This window comes from Anomaloglossus baeobatrachus, chromosome 3, assembly GCF_048569485.1.
Source record: "Anomaloglossus baeobatrachus isolate aAnoBae1 chromosome 3, aAnoBae1.hap1, whole genome shotgun sequence".
Lineage (NCBI taxonomy): Eukaryota > Metazoa > Chordata > Amphibia > Anura > Aromobatidae > Anomaloglossus > Anomaloglossus baeobatrachus.
In genome coordinates, this window is record NC_134355.1 from 62,531,595 (window position 1) to 62,552,186 (window position 20,592).

Consider the following 20,592-nt stretch of genomic DNA (forward strand, 5'->3'; position numbering starts at 1 on the left):
TCTCTGCACAAAATCATGTTGGAAGCGGCCCCATCATTTTATAAATGGACTCCATAAATACCCACCTATCCCCTGAGTGCCAGTGTGGGCCACTTGTGTCCTGTCCTCCTTAAGGTCCAGTCACACTAAGCAACTTACCAGCGATCCCAACAACGATAGGAATCGCTGGTAAGTTGCTAGGAGGTTGCTGGTGAGATGTCACACTGCGACGCTCCAGCGATCCCACCAGCAACCTGACCTGGCAGGGATCGCTGGAGCGTCGCTACACGAGTTGCTGGTGAGCTCACCAGCAACCAGTGACCAGCCCCCAGCGCCGCGTGGAAGATGCTGCGCTTGGTAACTAAGGTAAATATCGGGTAACCAACCCGATATTTACCTTGGTTACCAGCGCATGAAGCTACACGTGCACAGAGCAGGGAGCAGCGCACACCGCTTAGCGCTGGCTCCTTGCTCTCCTAGTTACAGCACACATCGGGTTAATTACCCGATGTGTCCTGCAGCTACATGTGCACAGAGCAGGGAGCAGCGCACAATGCTTAGCGCTGGCTCCCTGCTCTCCTAGCTACAGCACACATCGGGTTAATTAACCCGATGTGTGCTGCAGCTACATGTGCACAGAGCAGGAGCCGGCACTGACAGTGAGAGCGGCGGAGGCTGGTAACAAAGGTAAATATCGGGTAACCAAGGACAATGCTTCTTGGTTACCCGATGTTTACTGTGGTTACCAGCGTCCGCAGAAGCCGGCTCCTGCTGCCTGCACATTTAGTTGTTGCTCTGTCGCTGTCACACACAGCGATCTGTGCTTCACAGCGGGAGAGCAACAACTAAAAAATGGCCCAGGACATTCAGCAACAACCAACGACCTCACAGCAGGGGCCAGGTTGTTGCTGGATGTCGCACACAGCAACATCGCTAGCAACGTCACAAAAGTTGTTCGTTAGCAGCGATGTTGCTTAGTGTGACGGGGCCTTTAGTTTCTTGTCCTGATTCAGGACCGCAGCAAACAGAAGGTGGCGGGAGCGGTCGCTCTTGCCAATACACATGACTGACCTCCCCGTTCTACTCCACGTACCCAGGAGAGAATTGGAGGACACAAGGTCAAACTGAACATAAAATCGCCACCTATTCCTTGAGTTTCTGTAGACTGGAGTACCCCTATAATCTGTAATTGTATAGCCTCCCCCCCCCCCCCCACTAATCACCAAGCAGTGGAATAGTGACGCAATCGATATACCATCATATTGCATGTGGAGTGGTGAATGGCCTGAGAGTAGATTGCCACCTAAAATATGTCCAGTTTTGGAAGGTTTCTTATGCTGGAAGTGTGTAACCACTATTATATACTATCTATGTATAGAGGTTACCTGTGCCTGTAAATCCACTAAATATTCATACCACTAACATATATTTTTTTTTTTTTTTTTTTTTTTTTTATGGACTGTGATTATGCAGTAATGTCAGATCACTTTTGCAGTAGGATCCTTTGTGTGTTGGGAAGATATGAATTAAGTGACATATGGGCCCTGATCAATCATTGTTTGCGTGGGTTTCCTCCCGCACTCCAAAAACATACTGATAATGACTTTAGATTGGGAGCCCCAATGGGGACAGAGTTGCCAATGTATTTAAAGCGCTGTGGAATTAATGGCGCTATGTAAGTGAATAAATCTTATTATCATCATCATTATACTACTTTTGGCTTGTTTTGTGTGTTTTTTTTTTTTGGTTTTTTTTTTCCCCCCTCATCGTGGTGATTCCAAATGTTTTCAGATGATTTACTAATTGCGACTTTAACAATTTGGCTCCACTTTACTCCATTCCTCCCCCAATGTAGATTTATGCAGGTGTTTCAGGTGTTTTTAAAGGTCGCATCATTTACAACATTTTAAAAAAGATGCAACTTTTTGCTCAAAAGGTGCAAAAATGGTTAATGACAGGAAAGAAGCCACATCTCCTTGTTTGTTTTTTAAATAAACCTTGCACTAAATTCAAGAATCTGGCACAATAAGGCCCTGTACGCACTAAAAAATGGAATTTTCTTAAGAAAATTCTGCATCCTCTGAAAGATTACCGCACCCGCGGTACCAAAAAACTGCACCCAAAAATCGCATGCGATTTTTACCGCGGTATTGCTGTGATTTTTCTGCAGGTTAGTCCCTACGGTTTTTGACCATGATCTATGGCAAAAACCATAGGTACCTGCGGACAAGAAGTGATATTCTCATTCTTTTTGCTGCAGAAATTCTGCAGCTAAACCTGTAGGTGAAAAAACTGCAGTGTGCGCACACTTTTTTTTTTTTTTACATAGGTTTTGCTGGAGAAGGACTGCAGAAAGGTTATGAACATTTTCTGCAGCAAATCCGCAGCAAAAACTGCAGCGTGCGCACAGGGCCTAAATGTCAGCAAATGCCTAAAGACAGAATAAAACAAATACTTAAAAAAAACAAAAGGGGAAAAAATAATTATTAATCAAAACCTTAGTGCTCCATGTATTTATTTATTTTTTTGACTAAAAAGTGTTTTTTCAGCCGCTTATACCATTGTGTCACTGCTGCAGCACATTGCAGGGCCCCTCACTCTTCAGTTTTCAGATCTATCTATCTATATTATATCTAATTATATATATATATATATATCACATTATATATATATATATATATATATATATATATATATATATATATATATATATCACATTATATATATATATATATATATATATATATATATATATATATATATATATATATAATATATAATATATTGTGTATATGTATATTATTTATATATGTATATTATTTATATATGTGTGTGTGTGTATGTATGTATGTGTATATATATATATATATATATATATATATATATATATATATATATATATATATATATATATATATATATATATATATATATATAATATTTACTTCTCACAGAGATGTGACCTTCACACTGTTGGCCCCCATCTACCCATTACTTGTCATCTATGATACCGATGTCTCCTGATTTGGCACAAAGGCTCTCGGGACCATTCGGGCTCCAGGGTTTAGATCTGATTGCTGCCTCTCAGCACTTGCCCTCCTGTTTTTCTGGTTTTTCCTCCTGGTCCTTTTGGTGAATTTATCCTAATTACTTTTGCTGTGTACACTTATCTGACTTTGTGCCTTTCTTCTGGATGTTTATTGATTGTTTTTTCTATGTTTTCAGTTCTTTGAGGCCAGCGAGAAGCACCGGCAGATAGAGGACGAGCTGAGGAACCGGCTCCAAGTCCTGGAGACGGGCGCTGCCCAGCACCATGCCGTGGTGGAGGGCCTGAAGCAGAAGTACATGGAGACTATTGAGAAGTTGCAGAGCGACAAGGCGAAGTTAGAGGTGAGCAGTTAATGATTCTGTTTTTGAGGAAAGCTCAGTCATCAATCATCGCTCCTCTTCCTTCCTGGGCTTCATGGTAGAAGAAAACTGCTGACGACGCCGCGTCTGTGACACGAGTGATCCCTGTATGACTTGGTCCTAGCTCTCCATTCTCCTTTTTATAGTTCCAACAAAGAGTTATTACCCTAAAGTTTGGTCCCTAAAGTTTGGTTAAAACTAAGACATTTTATGAAGTATACAATTAAAAATAACATATTTTTCAGTTTTTAGGACACACCCCAAATTTAGAGGAGGAAAATAGGAAAGAAAAAATTGTTAAAATGAGGGTCCGTCTTTATAATATAGTGTCTTAATCCTAATGCTTACCAGGGTGGAGCAGCTCAATAAGGTAACAGGAGGCAGAGTCAGCGATGGCGTTTTTGCTTCTCATTAGGCCAGTTTCACACATTCGGCATTTCGCCACTTTGCCGGATCTGTCATTCTGCAGTACAGTGCAAAACAGTACAATAACATCGCAGCAAGCTCCGGTCACATGCTGTCATGTGACCGGAGCTTGCCGCGATGCCATTGTACTGTATTGCACTGTACTGGAGTGTGACGGATCCGGCAAAGCGGCGAAATGCCGGAATTGTGAAACCGGGCTTAGGGTCAGTGCAGAGTGTCGGCAATACTGCGGGCTTCGGGGGTGTCGTGTGGCAGGCGTCATTGATCTGCTGGTGTGCTGGAGGGGTGTCACTGCAATGGATCGACTCAGGAGGGTCACAGGACAGGGTGTCACTGCAGAGGCGCCTGATCTAAGTGCGGGCTCCATTGAATCACCCACGGTTGATACGATGGACTTCAGGAAGATGGATGCCGAGGCAGCGCGTGCGCAGAAATTCCTCTGCAGCCATTTCCTTGAAGTTCTTCGCTTCAACCGCAGGCAATTCAATAGAGCCTTCAGTCAGATTAGGCGCTCACCATGACGCTGCAGTGACACCCTCAGTATCACAGACCCTAGCTCCTATGACCCCCGCTCTGCTGCCACCGCCCCCGGTAAGCCATATCCGCATTGTAAGATGCACCACCAGTTGTGGGGGTAAAGAGTGTGTCTTACAATCCAGAATATACGGTATATAAGGACCAGTAAACATTGGCTCCACTACAGCACATGAGGGTGGACCAACCTTCCAGCAACAGGTTTTTTTTTTTTTAAACATACATTTTTATTGCATTTTTCAGAATCATTACAATATATCTAACATTTGAACAAGAATAAATTCACCTTACCAATTTACCCACCCTTGTCTTAACCCACCCTCTTTTATTCCCACTTTATCCCCCCCAACATTTTTAATACGCTGAGCACCAGGTATAAGTCGCAAAAGAACACACAGCTCCTCTATATTCTGATTCCCGTTTGAAGCCCTATTTCTCTGAAACCCTCGTCTCGCCCTACTGTCGTGTCTCTACTGCGTGTGTATTTTCAGCTTTCCCAATGTGCCTTGCAAGTCTCCCAGTTGATACCATTCTGTATTAGTGAAAGGAGATACCACTTTCCGTATTTCTGCAACTCCATACTGTTGTACTATAAATCTCTTCCATTTTTTAAAAAAGTTTCCCGTTAGTTCGTCCTTATTTCTTTCGGCTTCCAACTGTTCAATATTGAGCAGCTTTTTAATCTGATTGACCACCTCCTCCTCTGATGGAACAGATTCCTCAAGCCATCTGCATAGTAGGGCCTTTTTCCCTATCATAGCAATATTATGGAAGAGTCTTGGAATCGTGGTCCCCCGTGTATCTCCTCCTCCTTCCTTTTCTTTAGTCCTGTGGTGGAAAATCCATAGCAATGGGTCTAGTTCCATTTCCACTTCCCATACTTTTTCTATAAGTGTCTTCATTTTTCCCCAAAATTTCTGACTTTCTGGGCACTGCCAAATCCCGTGGTATAAGTCCGTTTTCGGCTGCTTACATTTGGGGCAATGTTCTATTTTATTCATAGTCTGCTTGGTAGGGATGTTAAAACCATAAATTGCTCTGTGCATTAATCTAAACTGTGTGTCCCTCCAGCCCTCATTAATCACCTCCTTCCTCATCCATCCCTGCTGTATCTTTTCCTCTGCCTCTGTATCTTTTAGTTGTCGTGCCCACGCTCCCCACACCTGGTCCGAGTGCAGTGGTACCAGTGCTGTTCTCAGATCTTTGTACAGGGAGGAGATAGTAATCTCCTGTTTATCCTTCATTATAAATTGGTCCATTTCATTCATTACCTGTTCTTTTCTAACATCCCTCAATAGTCCCATTATTCCCTTTTCCACCTGTTTGTATTGTATGATTTGGAATGGGGAAAGCCCGTACCTGTTCACCATCTCCTCAAGGGTCAACCATCTATGTTCCGTTTCATGGAGCAGATCCTTCACCCCACCGATCCCCTTATTTCTCCATTCTAGAAATAGTTTGTTCTCCCTCCCTGCTGGGAATTCCGGAAAATTCCAGATATTTAGGTATTTGGAGATTCACCAGGACAGGTTAAACTTTTTCCTCACTGCTTTCCACGCCATTATCGTATCCCTACATACCAGGGAGTGCTTAATTTTCCTCGGAATATTGGCCAATGACGTGTGTAATATTGCCCCCAAGTCCCATGGTCTACAGTATGCACTTTCCAATTTTATGTTAGAATATCTATTTGTCTTCCTCAGCCAGTCTATTACGTGCCTCATCAAGCATGCAAGGTTGTAGCCTCTCACATTTGGCATCTTGATTCCTCCCTTTTCCAGTGGTAGCATTAGTTTTTCCGCCCTAATTCTTGGTCTTTTTCTCTTCCATAGGAAGCTTGTAAATGCTTTATTCAGTCTATTTACATCCGCATGCTTTAATAATATAGGGATAGTCTGCATCGGGTATAGCAGCTTGGAGAAACTCATCATTTTTAAGAGGTGGTTTCTACCTAGCAGGGATAGCGGCAGCCCCTCCCACATCTTATACCTAGCAGGGATAGCGGCAGCCCCTCCCACATCTTATACCTAGCAGGGATAGAGGCAGCCCCTCCCACATCTTATACCTAGCAGGGATAGCGGCAGCCCCCCCCGCATCTTATACCTAGCAGGGATAGCGGCAGCCCCCCCCACATCTTATACCTAGCAGGGATAGCGGCAGCCCCTCCCACATCTTATACCTAGCAGGGATAGCGGCAGCCCCCCCCACATCTTATACCTAGCAGGGATAGCGGCAGCCCCTCCCACATCTTATACCTAGCAGGGATAGCGACAGCCCCCCCCACATCTTTAGCTCTCGTTCTATTTTCTGTATCAGCGGTTTGAAGTTTAATTCATAAATGGAGGCAGGCTGGCGTCCCATCTGGATCCCCAGGTATTTAAGGTGGGTTTTTGCTATCGGTATCCCACATATGTTATCCCCTATTCCATAGGTTTTCAGGGATGACATGGTTCGCTCATTCAGAAACAGTATTTCACATTTTGTCTTGTTCAATTTAAAACCTGCCATAGACCCAAATCTCTCTATCTGTTGTATTGTTTGTAAAAGGTCATTCTGTGGTCTATTCATGAATAATATGATATCGTCCGCGAATAGAGCTGAATGTACTTTTTCCGTTCCGATGTTAATGCCCTCAAAGCAGTCTCCTCCATTGATCAGTTTTGATAATGGCTCAATGGCTAGATTGAACAAGAGGAGACAGCGGGCACCCCTGTCTCGTCCCCTTGGTCAAAGAGAAGGGTCGTGACAAAAATCCGGGTGTCGCCACTCTTGCCTGAGGGTTTGCATATAGTATACCTATAAATGTTCTGAATGCTCCCCTGAAGCCCATATTATCTAGGACTGTTTCCAGCCATGGCCACTGCACATTATCAAACGCTTTTTCAGCATCCAACGTGATCATGGCTGGCAACTCCCCTCCTTGTAGATCCCTGTGTCTGATGGCGTCCATTACTATCATGGCCTTTCTTACGTTCGTCACGGCTGCTCTCCCCTTTACAAACCCTGATTGGGCAGGAGAAATTAGCCTTGGTAATACCTCTGCCAATCGATTGGCCATCAATTTGGCCACTAGTTTAAGGTCTTGGTTGATTAGTGAGATTGGTCTATAATTCGTTGAATTGTCCAAATTTTTATCTCCGTTGGGTAAAAGTTTTATATATGCAGTGTTAAGGTGGCTAGACATTCCCGTACCCCCTAACATTTTATTAAACATACGTGTCAGCGTTGGTGATATTTCCTCCTTTAGTACTTTATAGAGATCCCCATTGAACCCGTCAGGCCCCGGTGCTTTATGTATACTCAGTTCTCCTATTGTTGTTTGCACTCCCTCTATTGTGATGTCCGCGTTCAGTCTAGTCAGTTCGTCCTCTGTTATTTGTGTAAGTCCTAATGTCTTTAGCCACTCCCTCCCTCCTTCTCCATTTTCATCCCCCTTACTATATAGTTTGGCATAGTATTCCCCCAAGATCTGGTTGATCTCCTGCGGATTCGTCGATTTGGTCCCATCCTGTCTTGTCATACTAGCTATTAACGTCAACGGTCGTCTTCCCTTTGCCAGGTTAGCCAGCAGTTTACCTGCCTTATTGCCAAATCGGTGCAAGTCAAGCTCCTGCTGGGACCTTACTAGTTCTTCTCGTTTTCCTATCCACATGTCAAACTCTTGTTTTGCTTCCTTCCACTCTTCTTTTGCTTTTTGGGATTTGTTTTCTAGGTACCTTGTGTATTTCTCTCTCAAACTAGTGCTTTCCTCCTGGTAATGTTTTTGCGTCTGTTTCCTGATTTTGGCTACATGCCCCATCAGTCTCCCCCTTAATACTACTTTCGCTGTTTTCCAGAATAGCATTGCCTCTTCCTCGTGCCCGCTGTTAGTGCCGCAATATTCCTCCCACCACTCCTTTAATGTTTTAATAAAATCTTTATCTTTGAGTAAGAATGATGGAAATTTCCATATATATGTATTCTGTCATTTAAGTCTAAGGTCACCGGGCTGTGGTCGGATATAACCATGTTCTCTATGTCTACATCCTTGACCCTGTGCCAGAGTCTTTGGTCTACTAACATAAAGTTTCTTAAATCCTTGACCATGCTTCGTGTGGGTGTGAGTAGTGTGTAAATTCACGTTCATATGGGTGTTGCGTTCTCCAACTGTCCTGCAGATTTGTGTCTTCCAGTAATTTGGCCATCAAACCCTTTGTATTCCTACTCTGCCTACCTTGTTCCTTGCCATACCTCCTATCCTCCTCTTTTGAAACTACTGCATTAAAATCTCCCCCCACTATCTTATTTGGGTCTACATCCACTCCCAATTTGTTGGTGATAAAGTCGAAGAAGGCTTTTTGTTCGTTATTAGGGGCGTATATATTGTGTATACTAAACTCTCCCTGTGAGCTAGTGAATTTGATATGTATGTACCTCCCACCATCATCACTGTCTTGGGACACTATTTCATGAGTAAAGTGTTTTGTTTATTAAGATCATTACCCCTGCCTTCCTTCCCTGGGATCCTGACCCGACTACCGCCCCCACCCATAATTTTTGCATACGAAAAAAATCCCCTTTTTGCAGGTGGGTCTCCTGCAGTAGTGCGATATCTACCTTCAGTCTTTTAACGTGTCGTAATATCATCATGCGCTTATGTAGACTTCAAACCTTTTTACGTTCCAAGTGACTAATTTAACCATTATCCCAACATCTCGGGACATTTATGTCGCTATATGTTCTCACTTGTGTGTGTCTTGGCGCCTTTCCCTGGTCTTTTCCCTGCCTTAACTCCGCTGCGTACTGACAACTATGTATTGCCTGGGCGCAACCTTGTGTCCCCTTCTTGGCATTAACTATAAACCTGTTGGCTACCCCCCCCCCAACTTCCCTCAGTTTTCTTTCGGTGTTCTTATAGCGTTGCTTTCCCTGAACCCAACTATTCAACCTAAATCTATGGTCAACTAACAACCCCTCAACTGTCCCCCCCTTTACAATCAATAGTCTCGTCACTTCCTTTTTTTCTGTGATGCTCCTGGCTCCGCAATCCCCTCTCAGCCCCCTAATTAACATTTACATATGGCCTGTCCCCCATTGTTCTGTAATCTAACACACCAGAGCAAGGCCTTCCTGGTCAATAGCCGTGCCAGCATACAATACCCCCTCCCTCATTGCCCATACCTATTATTTGTTACCTCTGGTCTCAATTTCACTTCACCTCCCATCAGCATAAGTGGCCTGGCTACCAGAAGAGCGATTTATCAGTAGATACTAAAGAGAGAGAAACCTGGTCCCCCATAGATGTTAGGATCCCCTACACCCCCGAGGGGGCAGGGCACCTTGGTCCATATAGATTGAAGAGGCGTGGGGAACTGAAGAGAAAAGAAAGGAAAAGCCTACAAGAGGGGGAAAAAAAGGAAGAGGAAGTAGGAAGTGGAAAAGGAAATAGGAAGAGGAAGTAGAAAAGGAAGTGGAAGTAGGAAGTGGAAGTAGGAAGTGGAAGAGGAAGTAGGAAGAGGAAGTGAAAGTGGAAAAGGAAATAGGAAGTGGAAGGAAGTGGAAGAGGAAGTAGGAAGAAGTAGGAAGTGGAAAAGGAAGTAGGAAGTGGAAGTAGAAGAGGAAATGAAAGAGGAAGTAGGAAGTGGAAAAGGAAGTAAAAGAGGAAGTAGAGGTGGAAAAGCAAGTAAGATGTGAAAGAGGAAGTGGGACAGGAGGTGAAAGTAGGAAGTGGAAGAGGAAGTGGAAGTAAGTAGGAGGTGGAAGAGGAAGTGGAAGAGGAAGTAGGAATTAGAAGAGGAAGTGGATAAAGAAGTAGGAAGAGGTAGATGGGATGGTAAAGGAAGTGCAAGAGAAGTGGAAGAGGCAGTATGAGGTGGAAGAGGAAGTAGGAAGCAAAAGAGGTAGTGGAAGGAGAGGCGGAAGAGGAAGCGGAAGCAGAAAGTAAAGATGCAATAATAAACAGTAGATGTTACTCATCCCCTGCATTCCGTCAGTCCCCTCTCTCTTGGGCCCCTCAGTTCAGTTCAAAAATATCGATTCTTCTCCCTGCAGCCTCTCTCATGGCGCTCCCCTCTTCTGGCCTCCAGGCCAACGCGACGGCGACCTCCTTGCTTTTGGACTTCCTGCATGTATCTCCTTCCCCTCCATCCAGTCGTTCCGGCCCGATGCCCGGCTCTCCTCCTTTCTTCCTTGCCGAGTATGTTGCCTCTCCAGGAAGTCCTCCGTCTGGTTTCTGTTCTCCATCTTCTCCATCCATCTCTCCGCCTCACTCAAGTCTTTCGTCGCAAAAAGGGATCCATCACGTCTTGTTACTCTCAGTATTGCAGGATACAGCAGTTGGAATTTTATGCCTTTACGATACAGCGCGGTACAAATCTTACTAAAGGCTTTCCTTTTGCGTGTAACCTCCGCCGAGTAGTCACCGAAGATCAGCACCTTATGCCCTTGTAGAGACAGTGGGGTCCTCCTTCCTCTAAACGCTCGCAGTATCTCTTCTTTGTCTTTGTATTCCAAGTATTTTATTATCACTTGGCGCGGCCTGGCTGGTCCCGTCACTCCCGTGCTGTCTTCCTTCCCATTTGTTCCTCCTGTGCCTGGACGCTCTTACAGGGCCCACTCTGTGCGCTCTTTCCACCCTGCATTTGTGCGTTAGACCTAGCGCCTTGGGGAGCTCTGCTTCACATATGTTGTCCAATTGCCGCATGCTTATAGATTCCGGCAAACCCACCAGCCTTAAATTGCTTCTTCTGGAGCAGTTTTCCAGATCCTCTAGTTTGTCTCTCATGGCCTGGGATCCCTCCACCATCTCCTGCAGCTGCCCCTTTAATGCTGCCACCTCGTCCTCTGTGTCAGAGATTCTTTGCTCCATCTCTGACATCCTGGCTCCCTGCTGTGCGATCTGTTCCTTTAAGGGTGCTAGCACTGCCCCCACCATGGCCTCTAGAGAGTCTTTGATCTTGTCTGCCAGGTGCACTGCCACTGCTCCAGCCAGACGGTCATAATCAATTTGCAGGCCTGGGAACTGCTCGTGCTGCTGGGCTGTCTGCTGCTGGGCTGTCTGCTGCTGGGCTGTCTGCTGCTGGGCTGTCTGCTGCTGGGCTGTCTGCTGCTGGGCTGTCTGCTGCTGGGCTGTCTGCTGCTGGGCTGTCTGCTGCTGGGCTGTCTGCTGCTGGAGTTGCTGGGCTGTCTGCTGCTGGAGTTGCTGGGCTGTCTGCTGCTCGGCTGCCTGTTGCACGTGTTGCCGAGCTCTTTGCTGCTCTCTCAGCTGCTCCCCCCCCCCTCCTCCTCCTCCATCCGTCCCCGCTCACCTCCCTGCACACCGCCGCGGCCCGTGGCCGCCATTTTGCGCTCCATGTGCCCTGCTTTCTCTGCAGCACCCTGCTCCAGCTGTCTGCCACCGCTCCGGAGGAGGTACCGCTCCATGCACGGTCACCTCCCGCTCCTCGCCTCCCCCTCTCCGCCTCCTCCCCCGGCCGTGGGGCTCCTGTAGTCGGTGTGTGGGGCTGAGGAACGTGCGGAGCTCTGTCTCCCGCGTCCTCACATCACAGCGCCGGAACCGGAAGTTCCCAGCAACAGTTTTAAAGAGGGAGGAGCAGGAATGATACAAATAGGATGCAAAATGCAGCATAATGAGCAGTTATCTCACTAAAGACACAAGCGGCCATATCCATATTCAGAATTAAGTGTTGGGGCCTGTGGCTGTGTCCAGCGCGGAGTATGGGTAAGCGAGTCTTACAGTATTACTCTATATTCACTATCACTTTGCTGTGCAGCCATTAGAGGAGGTATCACTACAGGGACCTTCACTATTGATATGATTATTATGGATTTTGACAGTGTTAGTTTTCTGCCAACCATAGTGATTTACATTTCTTCGGCGCTCCATTGGGAGACCCAGACGATTGGGTGTATAGTACTGCCTCCGGAGGCCACACAAAGCAATTACACTAAAAAGTGTAAGGCCCCTCCCCTTCTGGCTATACACCCCCAGTGGGATCACTGGCTCACCAGTTTTCTGCTTTGTGCGAAGGAGGTCAGACATCCACGCATAGCTCCACTGTTTAGTCAGCAGTAGCTGCTGACTATATCGGATGGAAGAAAAGAGGGCCCATATGGGGCCCCCAGCATGCTCCCTTCTTACCCCACTTGTGGTTTGTAAGGTTGAGGTACTCATTGCGGGTACGGAGGCTGGAGCCCACATGCTGTTTTCCTTCCCCATCCCCCTGAGGGGCTCTGAGGAAGTGGGATCTTACCGGCCACCAAGCCCTGAGGCCGGGCTCCATCCACAGACCCATAGAACCTGCTGGATGTGGAGCGGGAGTGCCGTTCAGGGACAAGGCCCTGCAACTTTCAGGTACTCTGTGTCCCCGTATGGCAGGCCACGCACACCCCAGGCTTGCTGGGTGTGCTAGTGCGCCGGGGACTGTAGCGCTGTGCGCTGGGCTTATAGTCTCCGCAGATTACTGGGGGACTTTATGTGTGTGGATCGCCGCGCCGACCGCCCCTGGAGCGGCGGCGCAGCTGCGACTTGTAGTGTGCCGGGGACGCGCCGACCGCACTTTTACGGCGGCGGCGCTTCTAACTTTAGTCCCCGGTTTTCTGCGGCCTAGCTCCGCTTCATTAACGCCCCCCACCCTGTCAATCAGGGTAGGGGAGAGACGTTGTTCAATCGGCAGCGCCGAGGGCTGGAGCACGATTTACATGCTCCAGCCCTCTCACTGAGCACAGTAGGACACAGGCTTCGCGCTTTTTCTCTGTGCACGCCCTAGGCCCGCCCCCAGGCTTGCAGCTCCCCAGGACGCCGGCAGCCATTATACACATGCAGTCTGGCTGGAGAACGGACGCAGGCTCTGAGGGACCCAGGCTAGGGGTTTCTGGCGACCACACACCCGCGCTAAGCGGGCGGTAAGCAGCACATACGTGCGGCCCCACTAGTGCCACAGTGTTATATTTGTGTACTGCACTGTAAGGTCGCTTCTTGGCTGTACACCCTATATTGCTTTGAGGAGACAACAGCATGTCATCCGCAAAACGCAAGGGTGCCAAGGCACGGGCTGTATACACTGCTTGTACAGCATGTGGGGCTAATCTACCAGCAGGCTCCAACGACTCTCATTGTGTGCAATGTTCAGTCCCAGTGGCACTGCGTCAGCCAGAGCCTATTGTGGTGGTAGCCCAGGCAGAGACGCCTGTGAACCCTACCCCGGTGACGGGGACAGAATTTGCAGTCTTTGCTGATAAAATGTCTGTGACTATGACAAAAATCCTGGAGACCTTGCAGTCCAGGCCAGTTGCTCAGACCATGGACACCGCTGTGTCTATGTTCCCCGGCCCCCCTCAGCTGGAATTAATCCGTAATTCAAGGGGGTCCCAGGCATCACAGGCTGAGGGCTCTGACTCCGATGACAGTCCCAGTCCGCCTAAGCGAGCTCGCTGGGAGAGACCCTCCACGTCATCACGCGGATCAGGGTCTCAGCGAGAAGGGTCTCTATATGATGGCTCAGAGGTGGGTGATCAGGAGTCTTGTCCTGACGCCGCACTCAATTTGGATACGCCAGATGGTGACGCCATGGTAAATGACCTTATAGCGGCCATCAATAGGCTGTTGGATATTTCTCCCCCAGCCCCTTCTGCAGAGGAGGCAGCTGCACAGCAGGAGAAATTCCATTTCCTGTATCCCAAGCGTAAATTGAGTACTTTTCTGGACCACTCTGACTTCAGAGAATCCATCCAGAAACACAATACTTATCCGGACAAGCGTTTTTCTAAACGCCTTAAGGATACACGTTATCCTTTTCCCCCTGACGTGGTCAAACGCTGGACCCAGTGTCCAAAAGTGGACCCTCCAATATCCAGGCTTGCAGCTAGATCCATAGTTGCAGTGGAGGATGGGGCTTCACTTAAAGATGCCAATGACAGACAGATGGACCTTTGGTTGAAATCTGTCTATGAAGCTATCGGCGCGTCGTTTGCTCCAGCATTCGCGGCCGTGTGGGCGCTCCAAGCTATTTCAGCTGGTCTGGCACAGGTGGACTCTTTCATAAGTCCAGCAGTGCCGCAAGTGGCGTCCCTAACTACGCAAATGTCTGCGTTTGCGACCTACGCTATCAATGCGGTACTGGACTCTACGAGCCGTACCTCAATGGCATCCGCCAACTCTGTAGTTTTGCGCAGAGCTTTGTGGTTAAAGGAATGGAAAGCAGATTCTGCTTCTAAAAAATGTTTAACCAGCTTGCCATTATCTGGAGACAGACTGTTTGGTGAGCAATTGGCGGAAATCATTAAACAGTCCAAAGGTAAGGACTCCCCCTTACCCCAGCCCAGATCAAGCAAACCTCCACAGAGGAAGTGGCAGTCAAAGTTTCGGTCCTTTCGAGGCTCGGGCAAGCCCCAATTCTCCTCGTCCAAAGGGACTCAGAAAGAGCAAAGGAGCTCTGATTCCTGGCGGGCTCACTCACGCCCCAAGAAAGCAACCGGAGGTACCGCTTCCAAGGCGGCTGCCTCATGACTTTCGGCCGCCTCCCTCCGCATCCTCGGTCGGTGGCAGGCTCTGCCGCTTTTGCGACATTTGGCTGCCACAGGTCAAAGACCGGTGGGTAACAGACATTTTGTCTCACGGGTACAGGATAGAGTTCAGTTCTCGTCCTCCGCCTCGGTTCTTCAGAACTTCCCCACATCCCGACCGAGCAGATGCCCTTCTGCAGGCGGTGAATTCTCTAAGAGCAGAAGGAGTGGTGGTCCCTGTTCCTCTTCAGGAACGAGGTCAAGGATTTTACTCCAATCTCTTTGTGGTGCCAAAAAAGGACGGCTCATTCCGTCCTGTTCTGGACCTAAAACTGCTCTACAAGCATGTGAACGCCAGGCGGTTCCGGATGGAATCCCTCCGCTCAGTCATTGCCTCAATGTCTCAAGGAGATTTCCTAGCATCAATAGACATCAAGGATGCTTATCTCCACGTGCCGATTGCTACAGAGCACCAACGCTTTCTACGCTTCGTGATAGGAGACGACCATCTTCAGTTCGTAGCTCTGCCATTTGGTCTGGCGACAGCCCCACGGGTGTTCACCAAGATCATGGCGGCAGTGGTAGCAGTCTTGCACTCTCAGGGACACTCTGTGATCCCTTACTTGGACGATCTACTGGTCAAGGCACCCTCTCAAGAGGCATGCCAACTCAGCTTGACTGTTGCACTGGAGACTCTCCAGACGTTCGGGTGGATCATCAACTTCTCAAAGTCAAATCTGTCACCGACCCAATCACGAACGTATCTTGGCATGGAGTTTCATACTATCTCAGCGATAATGAAGCTTCCGCTGGACAAGCAGCGGTCTCTACAGACTGGGGTGCAGGCTCTCCTTCAAAGTCAGTCGCACTCCTTAAGACGCCTCATGCACTTCCTCGGGAAGATGGTGGCGGCAATGGAGGTGGTTCCGTTTGCGCAGTTTCATCTGCGCCCACTTCAATGGGACATTCTCCGCCAATGGGACGGGAAGTCAAAATCCCTGGACAGGAAAGTCTCCCTTTCCCAGACGGCCAAGGACTCTCTGCAGTGGTGGCTTCTTCCCACCTCATTATCACAGGGAAGATCCTTCCTACCACCGTCTTGGGCGGTGGTCACGACAGACGCGAGTCTGTCAGGGTGGGGAGCAGTTTTTCTCCACCACAGGGCTCAGGGTACGTGGACTCAGCAGGAGTCCACCCTTCAGATCAATGTTCTGGAAATCAGAGCAGTGTATCTTGCCCTACTAGCCTTCCAGCAGTGGCTGGAAGGAAGGCAGATCCGAATTCAGTCGGACAACTCCACAGCGGTGGCATACGTCAACCACCAAGGGGGGACACGCAGTCGGCAAGCCTTCCAGGAAGTCCGGCGGATTCTGATGTGGGTGGAAGCCACGGCCTCCACCATATCCGCAGTTCACATCCCCGGCGTAGAAAACTGGGAAGCAGACTTCCTCAGTCACCAGGGCATGGACGCAGGGGAATGGTCCCTTCACCCAGACGTGTTTCAGGAAATCTGTCGCCGATGGGGAAGGCCGGACGTCGACCTAATGGCGTCCCGGCACAACAACAAGGTCCCAACCTTCATGGCACGATCTCGCGATCAAAGAGCGCTGGCGGGAGACGCCCTAGTGCAAGATTGGTCGCAGTTCCGGCTCCCTTATGTGTTTCCATCTCTGGCACTCTTGCCCAGAGTGCTACGCAAGATCAGATCCGATTGCAGCCGCGTCATACTCGTCGCCCCAGACTGGCCGAGGAGGGCGTGGTATCCGGATCTGTGGCAGCTCACGGTCGGCCAACCGTGGGCACTACCAGACCGGCCAGACTTACTGTCCCAAGGGCCGTTTTTCCATCGGAATTCTGCGGCCCTGAACCTGACTGTGTGGCCATTGAGTCCTGGATCCTAGCGTCTTCAGGATTATCCCAAGGGGTCGTTGCCACCATGAGACAGGCTAGGAAGCCCACGTCCGCTAAGATCTACCACAGAACGTGGAGGATATTCTTATCCTGGTGCTCTGCTCAGGGAGTGTCTCCCTGGCCATTTGCATTGCCTACCTTTCTTTCTTTCCTGCAATCTGGGTTAGAAAAAGGTTTGTCGCTCGGCTCCCTTAAAGGTCAGGTCTCGGCGCTATCCGTCTTTTTTCAGAGGCGTTTGGCACGCCTTCCTAAGGTGCGCACGTTCCTACAGGGGGTTTGCCATATCGTACCCCCGTACAAGCGGCCGTTAGATCCATGGGATCTGAACAGGGTACTAGTTGCCCTCCAGAAGCCGCCCTTCGAGCCTCTGAGGGAGGTTTCACTTTCTAGACTATCCCAGAAAGTGGCTTTTCTGGTAGCGATCACATCTCTTCGGAGAGTGTCTGAGCTGGCAGCGCTATCATCCAAGGCTCCCTTCCTGGTCTTCCACCAGGACAAGGTAGTGCTGCGCCCCATTCAGGAGTTTCTCCCGAAGGTGGTATCCTCTTTTCATCTTAATCAGGATATCTCTTTGCCTTCGTTTTGTCCTCATGCAGTTCATCGGTATGAGAAGGATTTACATTTGTTAGATCTGGTGAGAGCACTCAGAATCTACATTTCCCGCACGGCGCCCTTGCGCCGTTCGGATGCACTCTTTGTCCTTGTCGCTGGTAAGCGCAAAGGGTCGCAGGCTTCTAAGGCCACCCTGGCTCGATGGATCAAAGAACCAATTCTTGAAGCCTACCGTTCTGCTGGGCTTCCGGTTCCATCAGGGCTGAAGGCCCATTCTACCAGAGCCGTGGGTGCGTCCTGGGCATTGCGACACCAGGCTACGGCTCAACAGGTGTGCCAGGCAGCTACCTGGTCGAGTCTGCACACTTTCACCAAACATTATCAGGTGCATACCTATGCTTCGGCGGACGCCAGCCTAGGTAGAAGAGTCCTGCAGGCGGCAGTTGCCTCCCTATAGGGGAGGGCTGTCTTGCAGCTCTAACATGAGGTATTCTTTACCCACCCAGGGACAGCTTTTGGACGTCCCAATCGTCTGGGTCTCCCAATGGAGCGCCGAAGAAGAAGGGAATTTTGTTACTTACCGTAAATTCCTTTTCTTCTAGCTCCTATTGGGAGACCCAGCACCCGCCCTGTTGTCCTTCGGGATTTTTGGTTGTTTTTCGGGTGCACATGTTGTTCATGTTGAACGGTTTTCAGTTCTCCGACGTTACTTCGGAGTGAATTTGTTTAAACCAGTTATTGGCTTTCCTCCTTCTTGCTTTTGCACTAAAACTGGTGAGCCAGTGATCCCACTGGGGGTGTATAGCCAGAAGGGGAGGGGCCTTACACTTTTTAGTGTAATTGCTTTGTGTGGCCTCCGGAGGCAGTGCTATACACCCAATCGTCTGGGTCTCCCAATAGGAGCTAGAAGAAAAGGAATTTACGGTAAGTAACAAAATTCCCTTCTTTAGCTCAAAAAGTTCTACTTTGGCCTCCTCTTACTAGAGCACTTTCTTCCACATTCTCACTGTGTCCCCTACATGGCTTATTGCAAACTGGACTTCTTATGGCTTCTTGCTTTCAAAAATACCTTCCTTCTCGCCTCTTCCATAAAGGCCAAATTTGTGGAGTATACGACTAAGGCTGGATTCACACGATGGTATGGCATCGGATGTGATATGCTTATGTCCCTCGGCTCAGGCTCTGCTGCCAGCGTGAGCCGAGTGTCATGCAACTGCGATCGGAGCACAGCTGTGGAGGAGAGGGAGGGATTAATCCCCCAATCTCCTCCATTGTCAGATGATGCGGTTATCGCACTGCACTGGGATATCATCCGAGTGCCTTTCGATGTTTCGCTCGCACCCATAGACTTGTATGGGTGCGAGTGATACCGCTCTCGCTGACAATCTCAGCATGTTGCACCTTTTCTCTTACCCATAATCTGTATGAGAAAAAAGCTGACCATCTTCTCTTCCTCATTGAATAACATTGGTCTGAGTTCAATGCGAGATTTTCTCGCATTGCACTTGTCCAATTCATACGCTCGTGTGAGCGTACACTAATAGTTGTCCTGTGGACAGATTGTCCCACCTGAGCTGTGGATCTCTGTCACTCTTCCAGTGTGACCATGGGCCTCTTTGCTGCTACTCTAATTAGTGGGATGTCTCATTCTTGGGATGTCAGTTTAGGTGGATGGTCATGTACTGATAGGTTTGCAGTTGTGACATACGCCTTCTATTTTTGGATGATTGTTTGTTTGAAAAGAACTCCTTGAGATGTTCAGAGCTTGTTGTTGTTGTTGTTGTTGTTTTTTTTGCTGTTGTTGTTGTTGTATTAATAACCTAACCCTGCTTTTCTCTTCTCCACAACTTTATCTCTGACCTGTCTGGTGTGTTCCTTGCTTTCCATGATGCTGTTTGATCCATAATGTTCTCAAACCTCTGAGGCCTTCACATAGCAGCTGCAGTTATACAGAGAATAAATTGCACACAGGTGGATTCAATTTATTAATTAGGCGACTTCTAGAGGCAATTGGTCACTCAGGATAGACTACAGAGGACTGAATACAAATGCATGTGACAATTTTCAGACTGTGTTTTTAAAATATGTAGAAAACCATGTATAATTTCCTTTTATACTTTATAAATACTTGCTACTTTGTGTTAGTGTATCACATAAAATCCCAATAAAATACATGGAGGTTTGTAGCTAGAATGTAAAAAAAAAAAATTGTAGAAAATCTTCAGGGGATTTGTTTACTTTTTCAAGGTACGTAGGATCTAGCCAGGTGATGCCACAGCTCCCCTCCCTGTGCAGGGAATACTGCAGATGTACCAGATCGTGCCACAACACTCTCCCATAGAAGTCAATGGAACCATTTCCAGACAGCTGTGTCGTTCATGTGACTGCAGTAAAGTAAATCTCTTAACTGCTGCAAACAGGCAGATGGCAGTCTCAATAATTGTGCGGAAATGTGGTTTTAAGTAAAAAAAAAAACCAAACTTATCAATTGCACAATAATTACTAAATTATGCAAATATTATTACATGAGTTGGTTTATTTTTCCCTCGGCCTGTGCACTGAATCCGAGACCGGCCATATAAGATCTGATGGAGAATGGAGAGGTGGTTCCTTGGCGATAATGTTCTGTATTATTACATATTGTAGACTAAAAGGAATCGCTACTTGTTATGAGACCAGATCAGGGTTGATCCCAGACGTGCACCGCTCGCATTCATTATTTACTCCCTAGATGTTGGCTGTGGAATACATCACGGCCTTGTACTTTCATGTCTTTCCTTTGTTGCTTCGCTTAGGTAAAAGCTCAGGGCCTGGAGAAGGAGGCGAAGGAGTGCAGAGTGCGGTCAGAAGACTGGTAAGTGCTCACACATGGAGGACACAAATCAGATGCAATGTCTTAGGCCATGTGCGCACTAGAAAGTGCATTTTTCTTAATGAAAAAACGGACCCTCTTAAAGAATCCCGCACCCGCGGTAGAAAAAACGCAGCAAAATCCGCATGCGGTTTTACCATGGATTTATCGCGGATTTTCCGCAGGTTGGTCCCTGCGGATTTTTACCATTCTCTATGGCAAAAACTGCAGGTACCTGGGGAAAAGAAGTGACATACTCATTGTGAGGTAAATCCGGAGAGATGACGATAAATCATGATATTCAAGTATGTCAGGAAGCCCTCTCCTGGTGTCAACCCCCCTTTCCTTCACACAACTGGTTTAGCAACAAACTCCATGGCCATGTCCTGTGATATGGAAATGAGGTGGCTTTAGGACAAAGGACACAGGATGACTCCCTGCCGTCACCC

General features: G+C 48.0%; 1 protein-coding gene across 2 annotated transcripts in view; it reads left to right on the top strand.

Moving 5' to 3' along the window:
* Positions 1 to 20,592, top strand: part of PPP1R21 (protein phosphatase 1 regulatory subunit 21) — a 187,801-nt gene that overhangs the window by 9,421 nt on the left and 157,788 nt on the right. For both annotated transcript variants that reach the window (XM_075339212.1, XM_075339213.1), the window contains exons 5-6: positions 3,205 to 3,369; positions 20,088 to 20,146. In XM_075339212.1, coding sequence (XP_075195327.1) covers positions 3,205 to 3,369; positions 20,088 to 20,146 — 224 coding nt within the window. The remainder of the gene's footprint in view (positions 1 to 3,204; positions 3,370 to 20,087; positions 20,147 to 20,592) is intronic.